This window comes from Melozone crissalis, unplaced genomic scaffold (assembly GCF_028551555.1).
Source record: "Melozone crissalis strain CALT ecotype California unplaced genomic scaffold, PUWL_Pcris_2 ptg000018l_1, whole genome shotgun sequence".
In the NCBI taxonomy this organism is placed as follows: Eukaryota; Metazoa; Chordata; class Aves; order Passeriformes; family Passerellidae; genus Melozone; species Melozone crissalis.
In genome coordinates, this window is record NW_026535796.1 from 39,294,195 (window position 1) to 39,311,886 (window position 17,692).

The 17,692-nt window shown below is 39.1% G+C and overlaps 1 protein-coding gene across 4 annotated transcripts in view; it reads right to left on the bottom strand.

Annotated features, from left to right (window-relative positions):
- Positions 1-3,219: 3,219 nt before the first annotated feature.
- Positions 3,220-17,692, bottom strand: part of EML5 (EMAP like 5) — a 94,265-nt gene continuing 79,792 nt past the window's right edge. For 2 of the 4 annotated variants that reach the window (XM_054276247.1, XM_054276245.1), the window contains 11 exons: positions 16,643-16,816; positions 15,534-15,742; positions 14,220-14,377; positions 12,225-12,339; positions 11,550-11,738; positions 11,178-11,350; positions 9,752-9,914; positions 8,752-8,855; positions 8,224-8,377; positions 7,260-7,360; positions 3,220-6,938 (listed from right to left, as the gene is read on the bottom strand). In XM_054276247.1, the coding sequence (XP_054132222.1) occupies positions 6,902-6,938; positions 7,260-7,360; positions 8,224-8,377; positions 8,752-8,855; positions 9,752-9,914; positions 11,178-11,350; positions 11,550-11,738; positions 12,225-12,339; positions 14,220-14,377; positions 15,534-15,742; positions 16,643-16,816 (1,577 nt within the window). In that variant the 3' untranslated portion in view covers positions 3,220-6,901. Of the gene's footprint in view, positions 6,939-7,259; positions 7,361-8,223; positions 8,378-8,751; positions 8,856-9,751; positions 9,915-11,177; positions 11,351-11,549; positions 11,739-12,224; positions 12,340-14,219; positions 14,378-15,533; positions 15,743-16,642; positions 16,817-17,692 lie in introns of those variants that run through there. The other 2 variants (XM_054276246.1, XM_054276249.1) reach the window with 2 other exon arrangements.

Sequence of the window (17,692 nt, forward strand, 5' to 3'; positions counted from 1 at the left end):
CACTAGGGTACATAGTAGCAAGAAAAGGAAAAACAGACCAGAAATGTGTGAAGTACTACCCAACAGCACCATTTCACAAAAGTACAGGAAACCATTTTTATTTCATGCAATGTGTGTCTGTGTTCATGCCTGGAGTTCCTTTAGAAAGGATATTTACTGGATTCCAGAAGAATACAGTGTCACACATGTCCTGGGTGCAAATGGTGGTTGAAAAAATCATGGTGTTATGGCAGTACCACTTCCAGCTCCATTGCATGGAGAGGTCCATGGAATGGATCCAGTGGATTCCCCCTTCTCCCCTGTCTCAAGAATTTGCAATTAAGTTAATAGAAAATTAATTTTCAGCAACAGAATGCTCAGGATTGGCTTTAGTCATTACAAATGACCACCAGCAAATCTGTGGTTAAAGTTGGCCTTCTCAGCCACTGCATTGGAAAAATAAACTTATTTGGTGGCTGGGAGGGGGGAGCTGGGACAGGGGCTTCTGTGGGAAGGAGGCAGAGTAGTAAGAGCCAAAGCTAATGAAGGAATAATGGAGGATATTACATAAACATGTCCTTTTTTACCCTAAAGGCTTACAATCCTGCAGAGGACTGAAACTAAAATACCCCTCCACTACAGCCCTTTTTCAGTATCCACCAATGCAACGGTTAGCTACAATAATTTACATTTTATTCTTATGGCCTCATCCTCTTCCTCGGCCTCACTGAGAGCAGCTGAAGGCAGCACCAGCTTTATGAGCACCACACACAATGGGACAGTGGCAATTGTCCCTTCATCTTAGAAAACTGCTAAAGCACAACTGGCCTTAATCCTCTTGTTTCACACACCCATTATGTGGGTGCCACTTAGTAGTTAAGTGGATACAACCTGCTTTCCTTTACAAAAAGTGTGAGTCATACAGATCACATCACTGGAACATGACAATACTTTGGGGGATAGCATTATAAAACAAAAAACATTTGAGGTTTTGGTTTCTTTCTGTTTTTCAATAAGCCCTCACATGACATCACTGCCCAAACTAAGCAAGATATGTGCTGGAAAGGGCAAAATCACTTTGTAGGGTCTTGAAGGTATCCCACAAACAGCAATAGAAACAAAGGAAACACCTACGATGGCTTCTGGAAGAGAAACCAAAACATACCAAGCAATAGGAACATCCTGCCTCTCATGTCCCAAACACAACTGCCCTCTTGCAAGTGGAGAAGGATCAGTCCTACTATTCATGCACAAATTTTGTGTTTCTTACAAAGAGTTGCTGTAAGTCCAGTTGTCTAACCAGCACCTATAATGGGCTTGGATTGTTTTTTACATGAAGTTTACCATAATTATTTCCCTTTTTAATAATGGTTTACTATGGGATAAAATAAAAAATTTTGTACTGATTTATTTCTCTGATATATACTGATTTATATACTCAGATGTATTTGTTGGGTCTAATTACATTCACCTGACTACCTCTATATTTGAATGCCCATGGCATGGAACCACTGAAGGAAAATTTGGCTCAGGTAGGATCTGAACCACCCTCTGCAGATTCCTCTGGCTGTCACACCTTGAGTTAAATGTAGAGCCCACAGCTTTCATGTCTGTCATCTTAAATGTTGTGAATACCTGGGAACTGAATCAAGAACTGCTGAATAGGAAAGAAATGAGAGGCATTAATTGCAACAGCTTGGTTAAGAAGAGTTTTCTGAAGTATAATGTTTCTTTGGTTTAATATTTTTTATTTGAATAACATTTCCAGAAGAGGCCTATTAAAACAATCCAGGTTTGGTTTAGGTAGAAAGATAAGTAGCCTTTTAAAATACATCCTTCAACTCTTTTGCCTGAGCTCTCAGTACTACAGAGCACTTCTGTCTTTACAGCACTTTCTTTGTTCCACTGTATCCAGTGCAGCTGTGGGTAACTTGTGCTTTGCTGCTGCACCTCAGCTCTGAACAGGAGTCCCACAGGTAAGGGAGTGGGAGTGGCTGCATCTTCCCAAAAACAGAGCAACCAAAATTCCCTGCAGCCTTTCCCTGAGCACTCTGCTGCTCTCCAGCCCTTACACTTCCCAAGCAGCCACTGGATGCTTCCCACCTGAAACAAGATGTTGGCCACTCACCACCACCCATGTCACTTCTTCCATCTTTTGCCTTTGCCTATTTTTGAGTGTTCCTTTCTCTGCTTTCCTTTCTTCTGCCTTTTCTCCATGTTTGTTCACTGGTTTCCTGTTACTGCTTCTTCCACCCTATGTTTACTGGTTTCCTGTTACTGCTTCTTCCACCCTATGTTCCATAATTCCAAAAATCAGAGGAAATTATAAGCATTATGGAAATTAGAAGAATTGCTGACTGTCGTCATGCTAAGACCTTATGCCTTTTGTTGTTTTGTTTTAAACAGAAGGGTGGAGAAGAGAACACACATTCTGTGATTTTTTTCCACTTCCTTTCCAAAGAAGTAGTGAATGAGTTGGATTGCTGATTTCACACTTAACAAAAAAAACAGGTCAAGGTATCAAGGTTGTGACGGGTTTACTGATAGTAAACGGAGAAAAGTATGGTGAGTGTTGACCTGTTCTAGCATCAAATAGACTGAGAAAACCATCTAATACTTCTTAGATGCAAATGATTTTGGCAAGGAACCTTATTGTGGCTTTTATGCATATTAGACACCTAAAACTATTCTGTTTGTATTTCTAAAAGGAGATATCTCGAGTTTAAGTCTGAAGTCAAAGCTAAGTGAAGAGCAGAAGGCAGGACCAACAAAATAAATGGGTTTGGTGTAATCACCCAACAGTGAATGGCATGAAGAATGACAGCAGGCTTTGGCAAGCACATGGACCTATCCACATGAGGAGAAATCAAATGCTGCTAAAAATTTTAGAAAAACAGAGCCAGTTGCAAGGAAGCATAAAAAACCACTCAGAACAAAAAAGCACACAAATGCAATGCAATTAGGGGTGTTTACATCACTGATGTGGCAATTCACTTTGTGATTTGCAGTGTTACTTCCCCTTCTGTAGGGTCTACAGGATGCTCCTCTTTGTCCAAAACATTGACAAGATGACTTCTCTATAGCTTATGTTAACAGAATTATTAAAAAAAACCACTTTCAGGATTAAGGCTGGTGACTGACACTGACAATGAAACAGGGAACATGCCACCTTGCCCAATTAAATGCTGTATTTGAAGCCAAGATCCTTTGCTGGTGACACTCTTACAGCTTGCCCAGCACACTCAGCCCTGGGCAGGACCCCAGGGCAGGGGAGGTGCTGCATGGCCGTGCTCAGGGTGGCTCAGGGGCACTGGGGCTCTTGGCAAACTTTCCTTCAGCTCAAACAGTGGGCTCAGGTGCTTCAGGCAGCAGCTGAGAGAACTGGATCATGGTTTTAAACTAAGCCACTCCTGAATGCTATCCAAGTCCTGCTCTTGGTACTGAAGTCCTTTGTTTTGGTCTTGTTTAAGACTGAGGAGATGTCTCACCTGCTGGACCTGCTTTCTGATGGCACAAGTGCAGGTTAGCATTAACCTGATTGCACTATGGCAACTTTCAGTTCTAAATGTGTTTATTTTTTGTATTTCCTTGCTCCTAGGGGCTGTATTTTCATTATTATCTTTTTTTTTTCTAATTATGTTTATTAGCTTTAAGTGCATAATTATTTTATTAACTGAAATGTTATTTTTACTCAGTTCTCCAGTTAATATATTTTATTACCAAAAATATTGCTGACTAAAGATCCCAAAGATGTACGTTTGCTGCTAACCAAAAAGACAAGCTACAGTAAAAAATCATCCACTGTAAGTTATTAAATTATACGAAGACCTTTTCCTTCCCCTTCCCTGGTGCAGAAGAGGTTTTCTCCAGCTTCAGGCAAAGCCCTCCTGCTCTCAGTTCTCTCTGATGCTTCCACATGAAAGGCTGTCACTGGTCCCTCCACATTCCAGCTTCTTCCCTGACCTATTCTACAGGGTTCTGTCCTTCTCTGACTTCTCAGTGGAGCATTCAGCCTCGAGATCCAGTGCCTATCAGAACAGGCAGCCTGTCCCCATGTACACATGCTTCAAGCATGGGTGGCAACAATTAGCAAGTTACTACAGTAGCATTTAATGTAAACAGCAAATGAGGCACAGTAGCAAGCACCATCACAGACAAAAAGACCAAAACCACCATAAAGCTGCCAGCTTGGGCCATGCTGACAGCCAGCTCTTCCCTTCAGCAGAGAATCACAGCTACAGTATGCTCCAAACTGCGACCGAGGCTCTGCTCACTCTCCTCAGCATTTGTGACCATTCCCAGCTGGCTGCCCCCATTTTTACCCGGCAAACCACAGAGCAGTTTTACCAGGGAAAACACTGGCTACCAATGCAGGCTGCAGGAGGAGGAGAAACAATGCTGGCAGTTTAGTTTTTAAAGAGCTCCTAAGCTTCCAGCTCCCATGCCAGCCCTTTAGAGCAGCGGTGAGGTTTGGAGGAGAGTGAAGCAGGGAGACCTGGAGGCTGCAGCCCTCAGCCCGGTCCCTCCCACCCCTTGCTGCTCATCTTCAGCTCTGGTGTGGCCTTTGGGATTCCTCAGGGGAAAAGCACCAATGGACAAATTATCAGTGGAGAGGCACAGCATTCATGAAGGACATAGCGGGAGGGAGGAGAAGAGGATCAGTGACAGGGATTGGAGGAACAAACCCTCTCGATCCACACACCTCCTTCACTGGGGGAAGGCCTACAGAAGAGCTCGCAGAGCCTAGGGTTTTGTGGGGAAAACTCAGACAGAAAAATATGGACTTTGATCTGGCAGTCTGAGCAGGACAGACTATGAGTGAGCTCTTGAAGGTCATCCATCTTGATCCAACAAAAGGCAACTTTAAAATAGAGGCAGGACAAATCTTACTTCAAGTGCGAAAGTCCTGCGCAGATGTGTTTAATAAGGGATAGAATCACAGCCATAAAAGAGCACACTGCAAACAATTTCCCTAGTAAAGAGAAGATATAAACACCAGAGACTAATTTTCACGTACAACAGACAGACAGGAAACAAGGTTATGAGACACATCAGGTCTAATCACAATTCTCATATGCAATTCCCCTAAACTCAAAAACATTACTGCCAAAATCTCCCTGTATACTCATGACCAAATCCTCAGAGTTTTTGCTCCTGTAGAATAGCAGCTGCATGACTGGCAAGACTTTGCTAAGAACCAGCATGCTGAGAAACCTGATAACTGTTTAGTTCATCAACTTCTTTAAAATAAATATTCACTATAGATTGATATATAAAATATATTACCTAAGACAGTTGGGTAACCAGTTTTGTATAGCACATAACAAGGAGAGCACAAAAGTTTGGCTCTGTAACTTTTCTCCTCCTTCTCTTCTACCTGCAAGCCCTCCCATTCCTTCTGTAACCAACATGCACACAAGATGATTACAAGAAGAAATGAGGCTTAATTCTTTTTCATCTGGCATAAGAAAATGCAAGAGTTGAAAAACACCAAAGCCTCTTGACTGACCTAAACAAGTGCCACTGTCAAAGCAATGCTGGCTTACACAGAAAGTTTTCTGTGCACAGCAGAATGCCACAATGGAAGCAGTGCTGATAATTAGTGATTTTTGATCCCTGCTATATTGCATGAAAATTAACTATCTGTAATGTTTCTCTATGGCATGATTTAGACAAACAGTTGATGAAACCTTCCTCACTTGTACCCAAAACACAGCTTTGTTCAGGATTTTATTATCACTGAAATGTTTTTCCAACTTAGAATCTCAGTTATGTTGCAGGATAGAATAAATGCTCGAGGCGACAGCAGGTCCATTCAAAGAAGCAGATGATTGGACATTTTTACAGTCAGAAGAGAAATCTGAATAGAGACATCTCCCAGCTAGTCCTAACTCTATTAAAAGTTCAAATGTATAAAATATAATGCTCAGAAAGTTCTCTCTGAATCTCCCCTATGATGCTGAGAAAATAAAATCAATTCATATTGCTCTGAAATTCTATTTTTGCCACTGCTGACATCCCAAACTTTATCGACAAGAAGACTACAAAATCCTCACCCTGGTCCTCATTTCCAGCAGAGAGGCTCACAGCCCAGTCAAGTAACACAGCAATAATCTCTCTTCCACTGAGAATACTTTTATTCACAAGGCAAAAATTGGAGTTAGACTTTTAGGTAGTGGGCAAGGCACTCGCAAAGTGAGCAAATCTATTTTTGCTCATAGAACTAATTTAATGTTTAAGTGCAACAAAAACACTAAATTAGCCATGAAGATCATGCATATCCAACGGCTTTCACCAGACATGACTGTGACCCAGGCCTCTAAATACAGAAATATTTCAGTCACAAGGAATCAACTCTATTATTTTCTGCTTCATCAGATATGATGTTTCCCTTTGACCAGCCATAGAAATATAATTTCTATTATAATAATTAAACATTTATTAAAATACTATATATTTAAGAGTTAATATATGGTCTCTCTCTGTAATAAAATATGGAATACTCTTTTTATCTATGCTATTTAGATCTCAAAACTTAAAGGAAAAACATTCATGCTGAAAATAGATCAATGTACAGCACTAGGTCAGAAATAGCATCTCTTGATTAAAACCCCAAGAACTTGCTGTGAAACTGTACATTGATTAACAATTCGCTTTTCCCTTTCATCCACATATTTTGTTTTCAACATCTGGCAGTGAGTGGAATACAAACCCAGATTATCTGACACTGAAGCAAAACTAGCAGCCTCAGTGTGTCCATCCTTCTGGCAGACTCCAGGTCCCGTCTGTCAGAGACAGACTGCTCTGTGTCTCGGGTCATTTCTTACACATGCAGGGCACAGCAGAATGTCACATTGCAATCCTGGGTGTTTCATGCCTGGTACTTCATGCAGTTTCCTCTTTGCAAGTCTCCATGTCTCTGTCAATGAGGCATATGCACACACTTCCAAACAAATAAGCTGTGTTTTCAAAAAGATATTAAATATGAGATATAGAAGACTACAGTGTTCTTAAAAGAAATGGCTGACACAGCCAAAAGAAATTCCTATTAAAAGTATGATGTTCTGAATATTCATGTGAACATTCTAACTTATTAAATATTAGCTGTTCATATTAACATTTGGTATATTTATTTTGTCACAAATATGTTTTCCTCTGTGTATGAACAGGAAAGCAAGCACATGGACAAAAGGTTGAAGGCTGAATTCAGCTTTGCACTGCTGGAGACTGTCCACGTGCAGTGCTGAGCAGATTGTGGCAGCCATGGCTGGAACACCTACCTGCAGTCGTCCCCTCCAGCACTGACCACGTATCTGTCTCCACTTGTGAATCGAATATTCGTTAAGTGGGCAGAGTGACCTAAAAATCGTTTGTGTTTTGCCTGGAAAAAAACCCAAACAACAGAATGAGAGAGTCTTAAATATTCTGTACCCTCCTAAATCAGAACAGGCATGCATGTTTTCATCTACCTTTTTATTTCATCACATACTTATAATGTTCAAAAGTTATATAGGTTAGCAAATGTGAAAAATCTCCTGAAGGAGAACTACCATTGAGCTATAATGCAGATTAAACTGTCAGCCAATAAGAGAACAATTGCAAATTGGAAAGAATGCTCAAGATAACAAAAAAATATTAAATATATCTTGTCACATGACTAACTAATTGTTTTTCAGTTTTAGGAATTTTACACAAAACTTGGAAAAGTTTTGTGTAAAATTCCTGACACTGAAAAACAATTATTTTCATTGCAACTCTGTGAGCAGTTTACCCTGTGCAGTCTCAAATCCTGATAACTAACAGTGAAAACAAATTTAAAAACCATTATAAATTAAAATTATAAAAACCAGTGAAACAATTCAACAGTGTTAGTGAAAAATATGTAAACTTTTCATCCATGAAGATCCACAGATGGGACTAAAATCACCATCTATCTTCCTCATCTATCAAATGGATCAGAGATGTGGAAATTACTAAGGGCTTTGAGACTTTTCCTTAGGCAGGCACTATGCTAAAGCAGACTGGCAGACAATATCAACACCTTCAAGAGGTTATAGCAAGAGCTCCTGCACAAAATGGTGGGGAAACTCTGATGTGGAGCATGCCATGAGACTGTGGAGATAAGGAGGTACTAAAAAGCTACAAATTTAGAGAAGAAAATATTTCCATCATATGTCTTTTAGAGAAACAAGACAAGATCCTAATATCAACAGTATGTGTAACCATGCAAAAACAAGTTCTTACAAATTTTTCAGGACATGGAAAGTCAAACAGTTTGACCATGCCAAAATCATCGCCTGTTACGAGATTGATTCCCGAGTGAGAGACACAAGCACAGTTCACATCAGCTTTTTCAGCATGCCTGGACCAGATTCCAATTACTTCATCCCCAAGAACACTGAAACAGAAGACCAAGAAATTATTTTGAAAACCACTGCAAAAACAAGAGTCAGGTAATAGAAATCAGATCTCATATTCTAACTGGTTCTATAAAAATGCAACGTTTACATTTTATTTTCACACATGCATACCTTACATAGCTTTTATTCTGTAATTAATTTTTGAATAATTCCATAATTGCCCCCCTGTGTACTGAGGGAATGTGCTCTGTACTGCCTTTTGCTGTGCTGCATTTAGGGAGCTGCTGCCAGAGCAGATGGGTGAGTTAAAAGAAAACATCTGACTGAAGGGATTAAATATACTTTTAAATAGTAGGTGCTTCTCCTGGAAGTTCCAGGTGTTCTAACAGGTGTAAATACATGAATCATTTACCTTGTCCAAGTAGCCCAAGTTATTCTGTCAATCACAGCCTGGTCCACAAGCTGCTTTCCTGAAGGCACTTCATACACTTGCCTTTTGTAAGACCCCGTAGAGACCTTTGAGGTGACCACAGAGAATTTACAATACATTAACTTGTTTCAAGAGATGAAAATATAATTCCAGAGGGTTTTGAAAAGCATTTTTGTGACAGTTACTTTTTACTCCATAGAGTAACAGCTATCAAGAAAACTTAGTCAATGAGTTGAAAAATCTCAAAAATCTATACAAGCAGAAAGCAATAGTGAGAAAGCATAAGGGATCTTAACATTTAAATGTCTAATTAGTAAAAGATAACTGAAACAACTCACATTTTGCATGTATGTGTTAGTGCATTAGTATATACAAATAAGGCAAAATAAATTCCTATCTTTAAAACTGACACACAGGTGTTTTCGTCTCAGGCTGTAAATATTGATTTGATAATAAGAGAAGCTTATTTCTCTTTTCCGATGCAGATAAAATATAAAAGGTATATTATATTTAGTTTGCTTTTATTTTAAGAAATGTCTTCAGCCCTCCTATAGCTGGAATTTGTAACACCATGACTTTGGTGCTGCTCCACAAAGTCTAGCACTAAAATACCTGTAATGCCATCATTGCTGGTCAGAGAGACAAAGAATTTATAGATCCTCAGGCCCTGCAGAATGACAGACTGTATCCTTTCTCTTGTAAGATAGCCCATCAGCATCAGATGTTAAAAAGCAGGGAGACACATCACAGGAGGTTTGAAACCTGGCTCTCATTTCTTGGCTTATTTTCTGTATTTGATCTCCAGGAAAACTGTTCAAAACTAAAAGCATCCACTTACCACTACAACCAAGTAAGTCTAGTGGCAGCAGCATACTCCAACACTTAGCTACAAAACTTAGAAGTTGTCAAAGGAGAATATTTGCAGAGTATCTGTCACAGGTATGTTTCCCATTCAGTACCTTGAACCATTAATGACTGATACCTGGAGATAAGAGCTATCAGCAGAGAAGTCCATCTGGATCACAAAACTTGGGATATCCTTGCAATAGCTGATCCGATTTAGCGTGGGACCCAAAGTCAGATCATAAAAATCCACTGCATTCTCACTGGAACCAACTGCCAGGTAATGGGAATCTGGGCTAAACCTGAACAGATAAAAGGGTTTCATGAGCAGAGGCTGGCACTTACAACAGATTAGAATATTTGAGAAGCGCAGAAATTTGCATTTCAAGTCTCTGCTATCCAGAACTGGAGGGATGCAGAGCATTCAGTCTGCTAAGCAAAATAACTTTTGAAATTAAATTTTCAGAGAATGCATATCCAGCAGAAGGTGGCAATAATTTTGGTACAGATTACACACATAAGTGAACTGGTAACATCTCTTGAAAAACTCTGTTCATGATCTGATTTCATGACCCCCTCATGGTCTAACAACTGGTGACATCTCCCTGATGACTCTGACTCCCTTATGCTATACTTACAAAGTTAAAAAATGGAAAACTGAAGTGCTCTAACTGAAGAAAAGTCAGAACTTCTAGATGAAATGTACTGAATAAAAAGATGTAAATTAAACCTTTTGTTTCCCCAATGTAGCTTTGCACACTGGTTTCTTTCTTCCAGTTTTTCTTTCTAGTTCTGAAACTCTGAAACTCAGTTCCTGAGCTGAACAAATCCCTCACAGCCACTTGTGTTACTGAGGAAGTTTTATTTCTATTGTCTCTGAAACATACCTTGGGACAGGTGTTCAACTCCAGCAACCCCCTGACTCCTAGCAGAGCTCTCCTGCAAGGTCTCTCTTTGCTTGCATTTCTCTCCTATCACACTTTGCTCTCCAAAACTTTCCTTAGCTGATTACAACCAATTTATCTCATACAAGAAACAGCCTTTTCCTCCACACAGGAAACAGAAACAAAATTTTACTTCTAACTACTGTCTAACAAACACAACAAAGTGCAAACTGACAGACTGGCATTTCCATTATCTCACAATCCAGTCTTCATCTCTAAGTGTCTGATCTCATTTTACCTCCTAGGAGTCCCTTCCCTCAAGCATGTGGATCACACCATACCCTCACAGTGTCACTGGCAAACCTGCTGAGGGACTCAATCCCACTGTCCCTGCTGCCACCAAGATGTCCAACAGTGCCCATCACCCCTGGGGAACACCACTCCACTCTAGAGTCCACACCCCTTGTTGTTTTGACTGATGCTATCTCTTATCTCCATGTACCTCCTCCCCTTTCTTTTTTATTCCCGGTATAATCCCACAAACTCCACAATTCACTCATTGATTCCAGCTCTCTGAAATATCATTGCAATGTTTCCCAGAACACAGAGTTGAATTTTTAAAAAGCAAAGTATTAGAGATTTCTAGCATACTACAATAGACCAGGAATAACATTTTCTGACCTGATATCTTGAATTGCTGATCTTCTGTCCCTTTTCTTCCCCCAAATTTTTAGAGAGGTGACAAGCAGGATAATAAATTCTCCATTTTTCATGCCAATAGCTACCATATCACCTTCTGGGCTGTAACAAACAGTACGAGCTGCATGTCCTAAGCTGACTTTGTTCAGCATCTTCTGTGAAGAAATAAAAACCCAGAATAGCAACTGTTACTATTTGTCCATATTTTAAAAGCATCTTCTGCTAATAGCTTGTTAACATGCTAACAGCATTACATGGATAATTTTCAGAATACAATAAAAAACAAGTTTCAAGTCTGCAACAGCATCACAAATCTATTTTTTTCTCTCTAAACAAGTATTCTCTAACACCTACCTTTTCAGCAATATCCCAGAGTCTTACAGTGCCATCTTCTGCAGCAGAAAGGAAAAAGTCTCTGGATGGATGTGTTGCTAGGCCCCAGATGGGTCCATCCATATGACCATTAATTAGAATGTTACATGCAGCATTTTTCTCTCCAACTTCAATTATTTCAGCATTTCTTGTCCCAACAAGAATTTTGCCCTTAAACAATAGTGAAAGAATTATCTCCGATCAAATACATTAACATCTCATGATGAACAGTAATTAAAATATTATCTAGAGCTTTAGTTCTGTCAAGAAAGTTTCCTTAAGTCAAGTTATTAAATATTCAAAGAAAATTTATTTTTTAAATTCCTCTGAGTTATTAAAGTACAGAGCTCTGTAGATATCATGATGCTGGCTGAGTTAGTGCTTGTCATTTGATATTTGATATCAAAGTGTGAAAAGAAAATAGAAAATAAATTCTTAATTAGTCTTCAATAAAAATATATATGGAATATTATCCTAAGAATGAATTAGGTCTCACAAACTAGATGTTTTTCTGCCACAATACCAGTTGCAGACACCTTCGAGCTTAGCCTTTAATTTCAAATGCTAGCTAAAAGAGAAAGCAGAACTAATTTATGTGATACTCAGAAATCCACCCCAAATGATGAGCTGTACTTTCCAGCCAGGCAGTTTGCTTACCTTGCCCCTGCAAACAGAGCGAACGCAGTCTGTCAATTGTCCTGTCTCTAGTCTGAAGGCACGACATCGTTTCAGCTCCTGGTCCCACAGCTTGACTGCTCCTCCTTCCTTTGAACTGTGAAGACATCAGGAAGAACCATGAGTACAACAGCTGCCACAAAAAGGACAATTAATGGATGAAAGAACTACATTATTTAATGCACTGCACTGCAAATGAGGCATTTTAGTACATTTTAAATTGTTAAAAGACTCTGTTTGCCTGAACAGTTGATGTTAACATGCTGAGCCTCACAGCTCAGAAAAAAAAAAAAAGATTCCAAATCCTCACTATTCTACTTTATAGAACAAGTTGAAAGATGGGTGCTGTTCAGCTTAGTCTGAATGAGTAGCTCTGAGGGAATCTGTCTAGCCAGAACAGTTAAGCAGTTATCTTATAGTCAGACAGGCAGAGATTTTCAACTTAGAGCTGAGAGAAACATAAAAGGTATGTATTTTTCTTCTGTGAAATAAATGACAGATTATTTTCACTTCTGTGAAAATGTCACTGTTTTCACTGCTGCAAAATAAATTACCCAGATATAGCAGATACAACTGGTAGGTATTAATTATGCAAACACTAAATATATTTCCCTCCCACTTGCAAAAAAACTCCTTGTATTTCAGTACAGAAAACAATGAAATTATAAAAGTTTCTAAAAAGAAGATAATGTTTCTTGAAGCAGTGATAAATCTGGCATCTTTAGTTGAGCTGGGACATGTCTTGTCTGTCTTCAATCTCCCCTAACAGAAACAGAAAAACAGAAAAACAATGTTCCACAATATCAAGCTGCTTCTGTTACAGCTTTGATTACTGAATAATCTTACTAAAGAACTTCAGAATGTTTAATCACAATTACTGATTTGTACTATTATTACTATTATTATTATTATTAAAAGAACTATAATGAATTATAAATTGGTACTCCTGGCAGTAGTATATTCTTTGCTTCCCACTAGCACTGTTTTGACACATGATTGATCATTATACTCAGCACGAAGATTTTGCCAAAATAGGCTGGTGAACTGCAACTAAGGCAGGAAAAAGCATACAGTGCTCCTAAATGAAAATTTGTTTTCCATACTGTCAATACTTCTTTTTCCCACAAGAGATGAATTCTGGGTTCTTGTTGTTATTCAATACTATTTGTTTCAGGTCAAATATCAATGATTAAGAGCCTCTGAAGCTAAGTGGTAGAGAGAATACCCTCCAAATAAAATCACAACAACATTTATAAATAGTAGAAGGAAATATTTCAAGCACAGAAGTAAGTTTTTAGTTGGGTCTGAAAATATAAGTGGCCTGTGTCCTGCCAAATGGGGCACTATCATGTCATCAGATGGACTGTATTACAGCTGAAGCTTTTGCTTATCACTAGGAAGGCATAAAAAAAATTTAAATGCTTGAGGAGATATTTTGCTTGCAAGCCCAGAAAGAAAGAATCTTGCTATATCTTAGATTTGAGAGAGGACAGCTTGCCTCTGCCATCATAACTAAGCAGATATTTCCTTTGAAAGAAGTTGTGCATCACACTGCTATAAAATTTATGACTCATATATTCAATCACAACTGTGCAAATCCCTTGGGTTAACAACCTCAGTACATCTTCAGTGAAAGAAGTAACCCACAAGGACTAGGTAACTTTCTAATGCTTAAAGCTAAATGGCTGCTGGAGCTAGAACATCTATAAGAAAATCTAGAAAGTCTAACCATTCTATGATTCTAAATTTCAGACTAAATGCTTTCTCTTATAATAAATGGGGAAAATAGCTGAGTTGAAGCTCATATGGGATTACCTCCACTTTGGAGGTGGTGGCTGCTCTTTTCTTAATACCTATCAGGATCTGAAAGGGACTACTCTCTACCTTTAATATCTCAAATAGTGTTGATGGGATGAATCCAAACCATTTTTAAAGTGAAAATATGCATGCAGAAAAAAAAGAAAAAAGAAGACTCACGGCCTTTCCTTGCCTCCTGTAACAATCAAGCCATCCCTCAGGGTGGTGTACATGGTGAACACAGGTCCATTGTGAGCCTTGGCCACAATTCGTATCAACACATGATCCTTCCAAACACAAACATCTCCACTGATAGTACCTGTAAATGTCAAGTTATTCTGAAAAGGGGAAAAACATACTCATCATCTGATTCTGAGCAAGGTAGGAAGAAAAACATTAAGAAATCAATACCATTTGCATTTAGAGGCTAAATTGCTTTTATTTGCTGCTGCAGAAGAGGAAACTGTGGGGCTGAACAAGCTTCTTCTGAGACAAAATCAAGAAGAGAACTCCCAGAACTGCTCCCTACAGAAATATGGAAAACCCCCCAGGTTTGGCTTTATTCACTTTGCACAGCTTTTCACAAAACCCCTGGAAGCTCTGCATCCTCCAACCTCACACCAAACTTCAGGCCACGCAGCATACAGCCTGTCTCTTCCTAAGAAAGTTTACAGAGGTTTCCCAAACCCCTGACTAATGCCTGGGTTGGGCACCAATAAGTTATCATTTGGAAAATATCTTAGTTTTTTGTAAGACCTTCATATAAATCAGAGAGACACCACTGTGTAAAAGAGATACTGTAGCAAAATAAGGCAACCATAGCCCAGTTAGAGTTTCAAAGATCAAAATCAGTGTAAATTCAGTTTGGACCAAACAGTCAGATGGTCAAACAGGACAGAAATGCAGACAATCAAAGCAAAGGACCACTTCACAAAAGGAATCTGTGCCTTTCTGCCCAGCTGAAGATATGAGTACTGCTCATGCAGAGCAACTCCAGACACAGCAGTGCTGTGGAACTTTGCAAGATGGCCTGCACATGCCCCAAAACCCCCAAAGCAAAAGAAACCTCTAATGCAGTTGCCTAACAGCATCTGACATTAATGAATGCCCCAGGACAGTGCTGCTCTCTAATCACCCATGAGTAGTAGCACATACAAATGACAAAACCGTCACTTTTGGGTGGGCAGAAAATCAACCTCATTTCTACTGTTTGGTTCTTGCACTCTAAACTCAGTTTTGTTTTACCTGGATTAAATAACAAGCAGTTTGTTATCAGTTCAAGGCATCTGTGGTTTTTTTCTAGAAAACATACAAACCTGTAGCCTTTTCTACTATAAAGAAAGCTGGTAAGTATTAGGAATGCTCAACTGAGTTTAGTAAAATAATTTATATACTCATTAACCAGGTTATAAAATCTCACTGAACTGAATAAAGGCAGAAGGGTAAAAAAAGTTTGGTTCCATGCATTTTCAAGTGGTTTGTTGAAGTACGTACCGCTCCAAAAGCTACAGACAGCATGGTCTGCATGCGGGCATCTTCTATGGAGCTCAGCAGCCCTTTTTTACTGAGGAGAGCTCTTCCAGCCAGTGTCCAGAACCTTACATGTTTTACTCCCACAGAAACAAACTGTGTATCTGAATCTGGCCTGAATTCTGCTACAAATATACGCTGGTTATGACCAGCTCGGCTGGCAATTTTGGCACCTGGCAGAAAGAAAATGGACATTTTGACTTTGCTGAGAAAAATACACATTTCTGGTTAAAAATATTAAAATAATTTTGACCCATATGAAGATTCCTCAGTTGGGATCCTTAGCTGCCATTGTGAATGTGTATCAACCCTTAAAGATGAACACAGGTATGTTCTGACCACACATCCTTCATCCTACCTAAGATTGTATAAGATGGACATTGCATCCATCCCCACAGGATCTATTAGACAAGCTATGAAAGATCACTTGTTATTAACTTAATAGCTGATATTTAAAATTCTGACAGTCACTAGTTATCAACAGCAATCCCCAAAGAGAGAGGAAGTAAACCTCTAAGACTAGAGAATCAGCTCCATAATCTGGGCATGGCTTTGTCAGGCAGAAAGGAGACAAGGAAAGGAGCTCAAATCTCTTTAGCCTAAATCAGAAATATAGATCAAAGCTGATCTGAAAACATGTAGCATAGCTTAAGGCAATCATTATATAAAATGCACAGAGGAGTTATCCTGGCACCCTATCTCTGCAATTTGCAACTTTTGGGAATAATTTCAGGAGTATGACAACCTAGGCAGTAATCAGACTTTAGAGAAGAATAAAGTAGTAGTGATAATAATGATGATGATGACAGTTTTCAAGAAATCCCTACATTATTCTTACTGGAAATCAGTGAACTATCCTGATCTTTACACAATAGTTTCAAAGGAGATATATTCAGCAGTCACTAGAAAGGGTAAACACATCTATTTGAGATCTTGTTGTACAGAGCATAGTGCACAGCATTTATTTAATAATTTTTGATCGGCTGATGCTTTAAAGTTACACTTGCTCTTGACTCAAGCCAACATACCTCTAACAATGTAAACACCCTCTGCAAAAGCAGTATCTTTCCTACCTTCCTGCCACTTCCAAATGGTAATGGTGTGTTCAGGATCCAGCCCTACGGACAGCAGCAGTTTGCCAGTGGCACTGAAGCTGACGGAGCAAACGCCCTTGGAATGGTAGCACCGCAGCACCGACAGCGTCTGCTTGTTCATTGCATCCCACACGTGAATAGAAGGAGCTGTAGCTACACAAATAGAAAAACACGCCATTAGTAGTCATTTTGAAAATGTGTAATGATTTACTTATTGAAGCAGTTAATACTTTTTTATAAGACAAAATTGCTGTGATCAGATGGGGGAAAAGATAGGAAAGAAAAGAGATTTTGGCCTCCATTTGGAAAACAATTTATGACAAACAGGATCATTATGTAGGATGAACAAGTTGGCTTTATTACATTACCAGAGATGCTAATTTGTTGCTTAACTTGTTATGGGACTTGTGAAGCACAGCAGAAGTTTTAAAAGCAAGAGCTGTCTTCTGTTTTTCTCTTATTAAAACATAGAGCACCATGCTAACTCAAAAACCTTCATAAATAAAGCTGCTCATCAAGAATGTAACCTCTCCACAGGGCTTTTGGACAACTGATGGCTACAGAGAAATCAGTTTACAGTGCAGGGCCAAAATCTCCTTTCTACAAAATGGCCACCTGTCCAAAAGTCTTGCCTTCTTAGGAGAACATCAGCTGAATCGTCAGCTTGCTTACTGACATAGAACTATGGTATTGAGTCTGCATTGTTTAGACTGCGAGCTCTCTGAGTAAAAAATGTCTTTCCATGCTACTAATGTATGTGATCATCTCTAACATGATGACAGCTGGCTTTTCCCAAATGCAATGCCTGCTCAAAAGATCTTGCCATCCACATATATAGTTTACAACCTCTGAGCAGCATCTAAGGCATTTCCAGCATAGTAAGATTCTCAAACTTCTTCACTTCTGATCTCTAATATATTTGACTGCAGAGTCCTAAGGTTACTGGTTCTTGCCATAGATCCAGATTTACATAAACTAAATTCGCTTTTGGATTAATGCTTTGTGTTTCTAATAGATGAATCTAGGCCC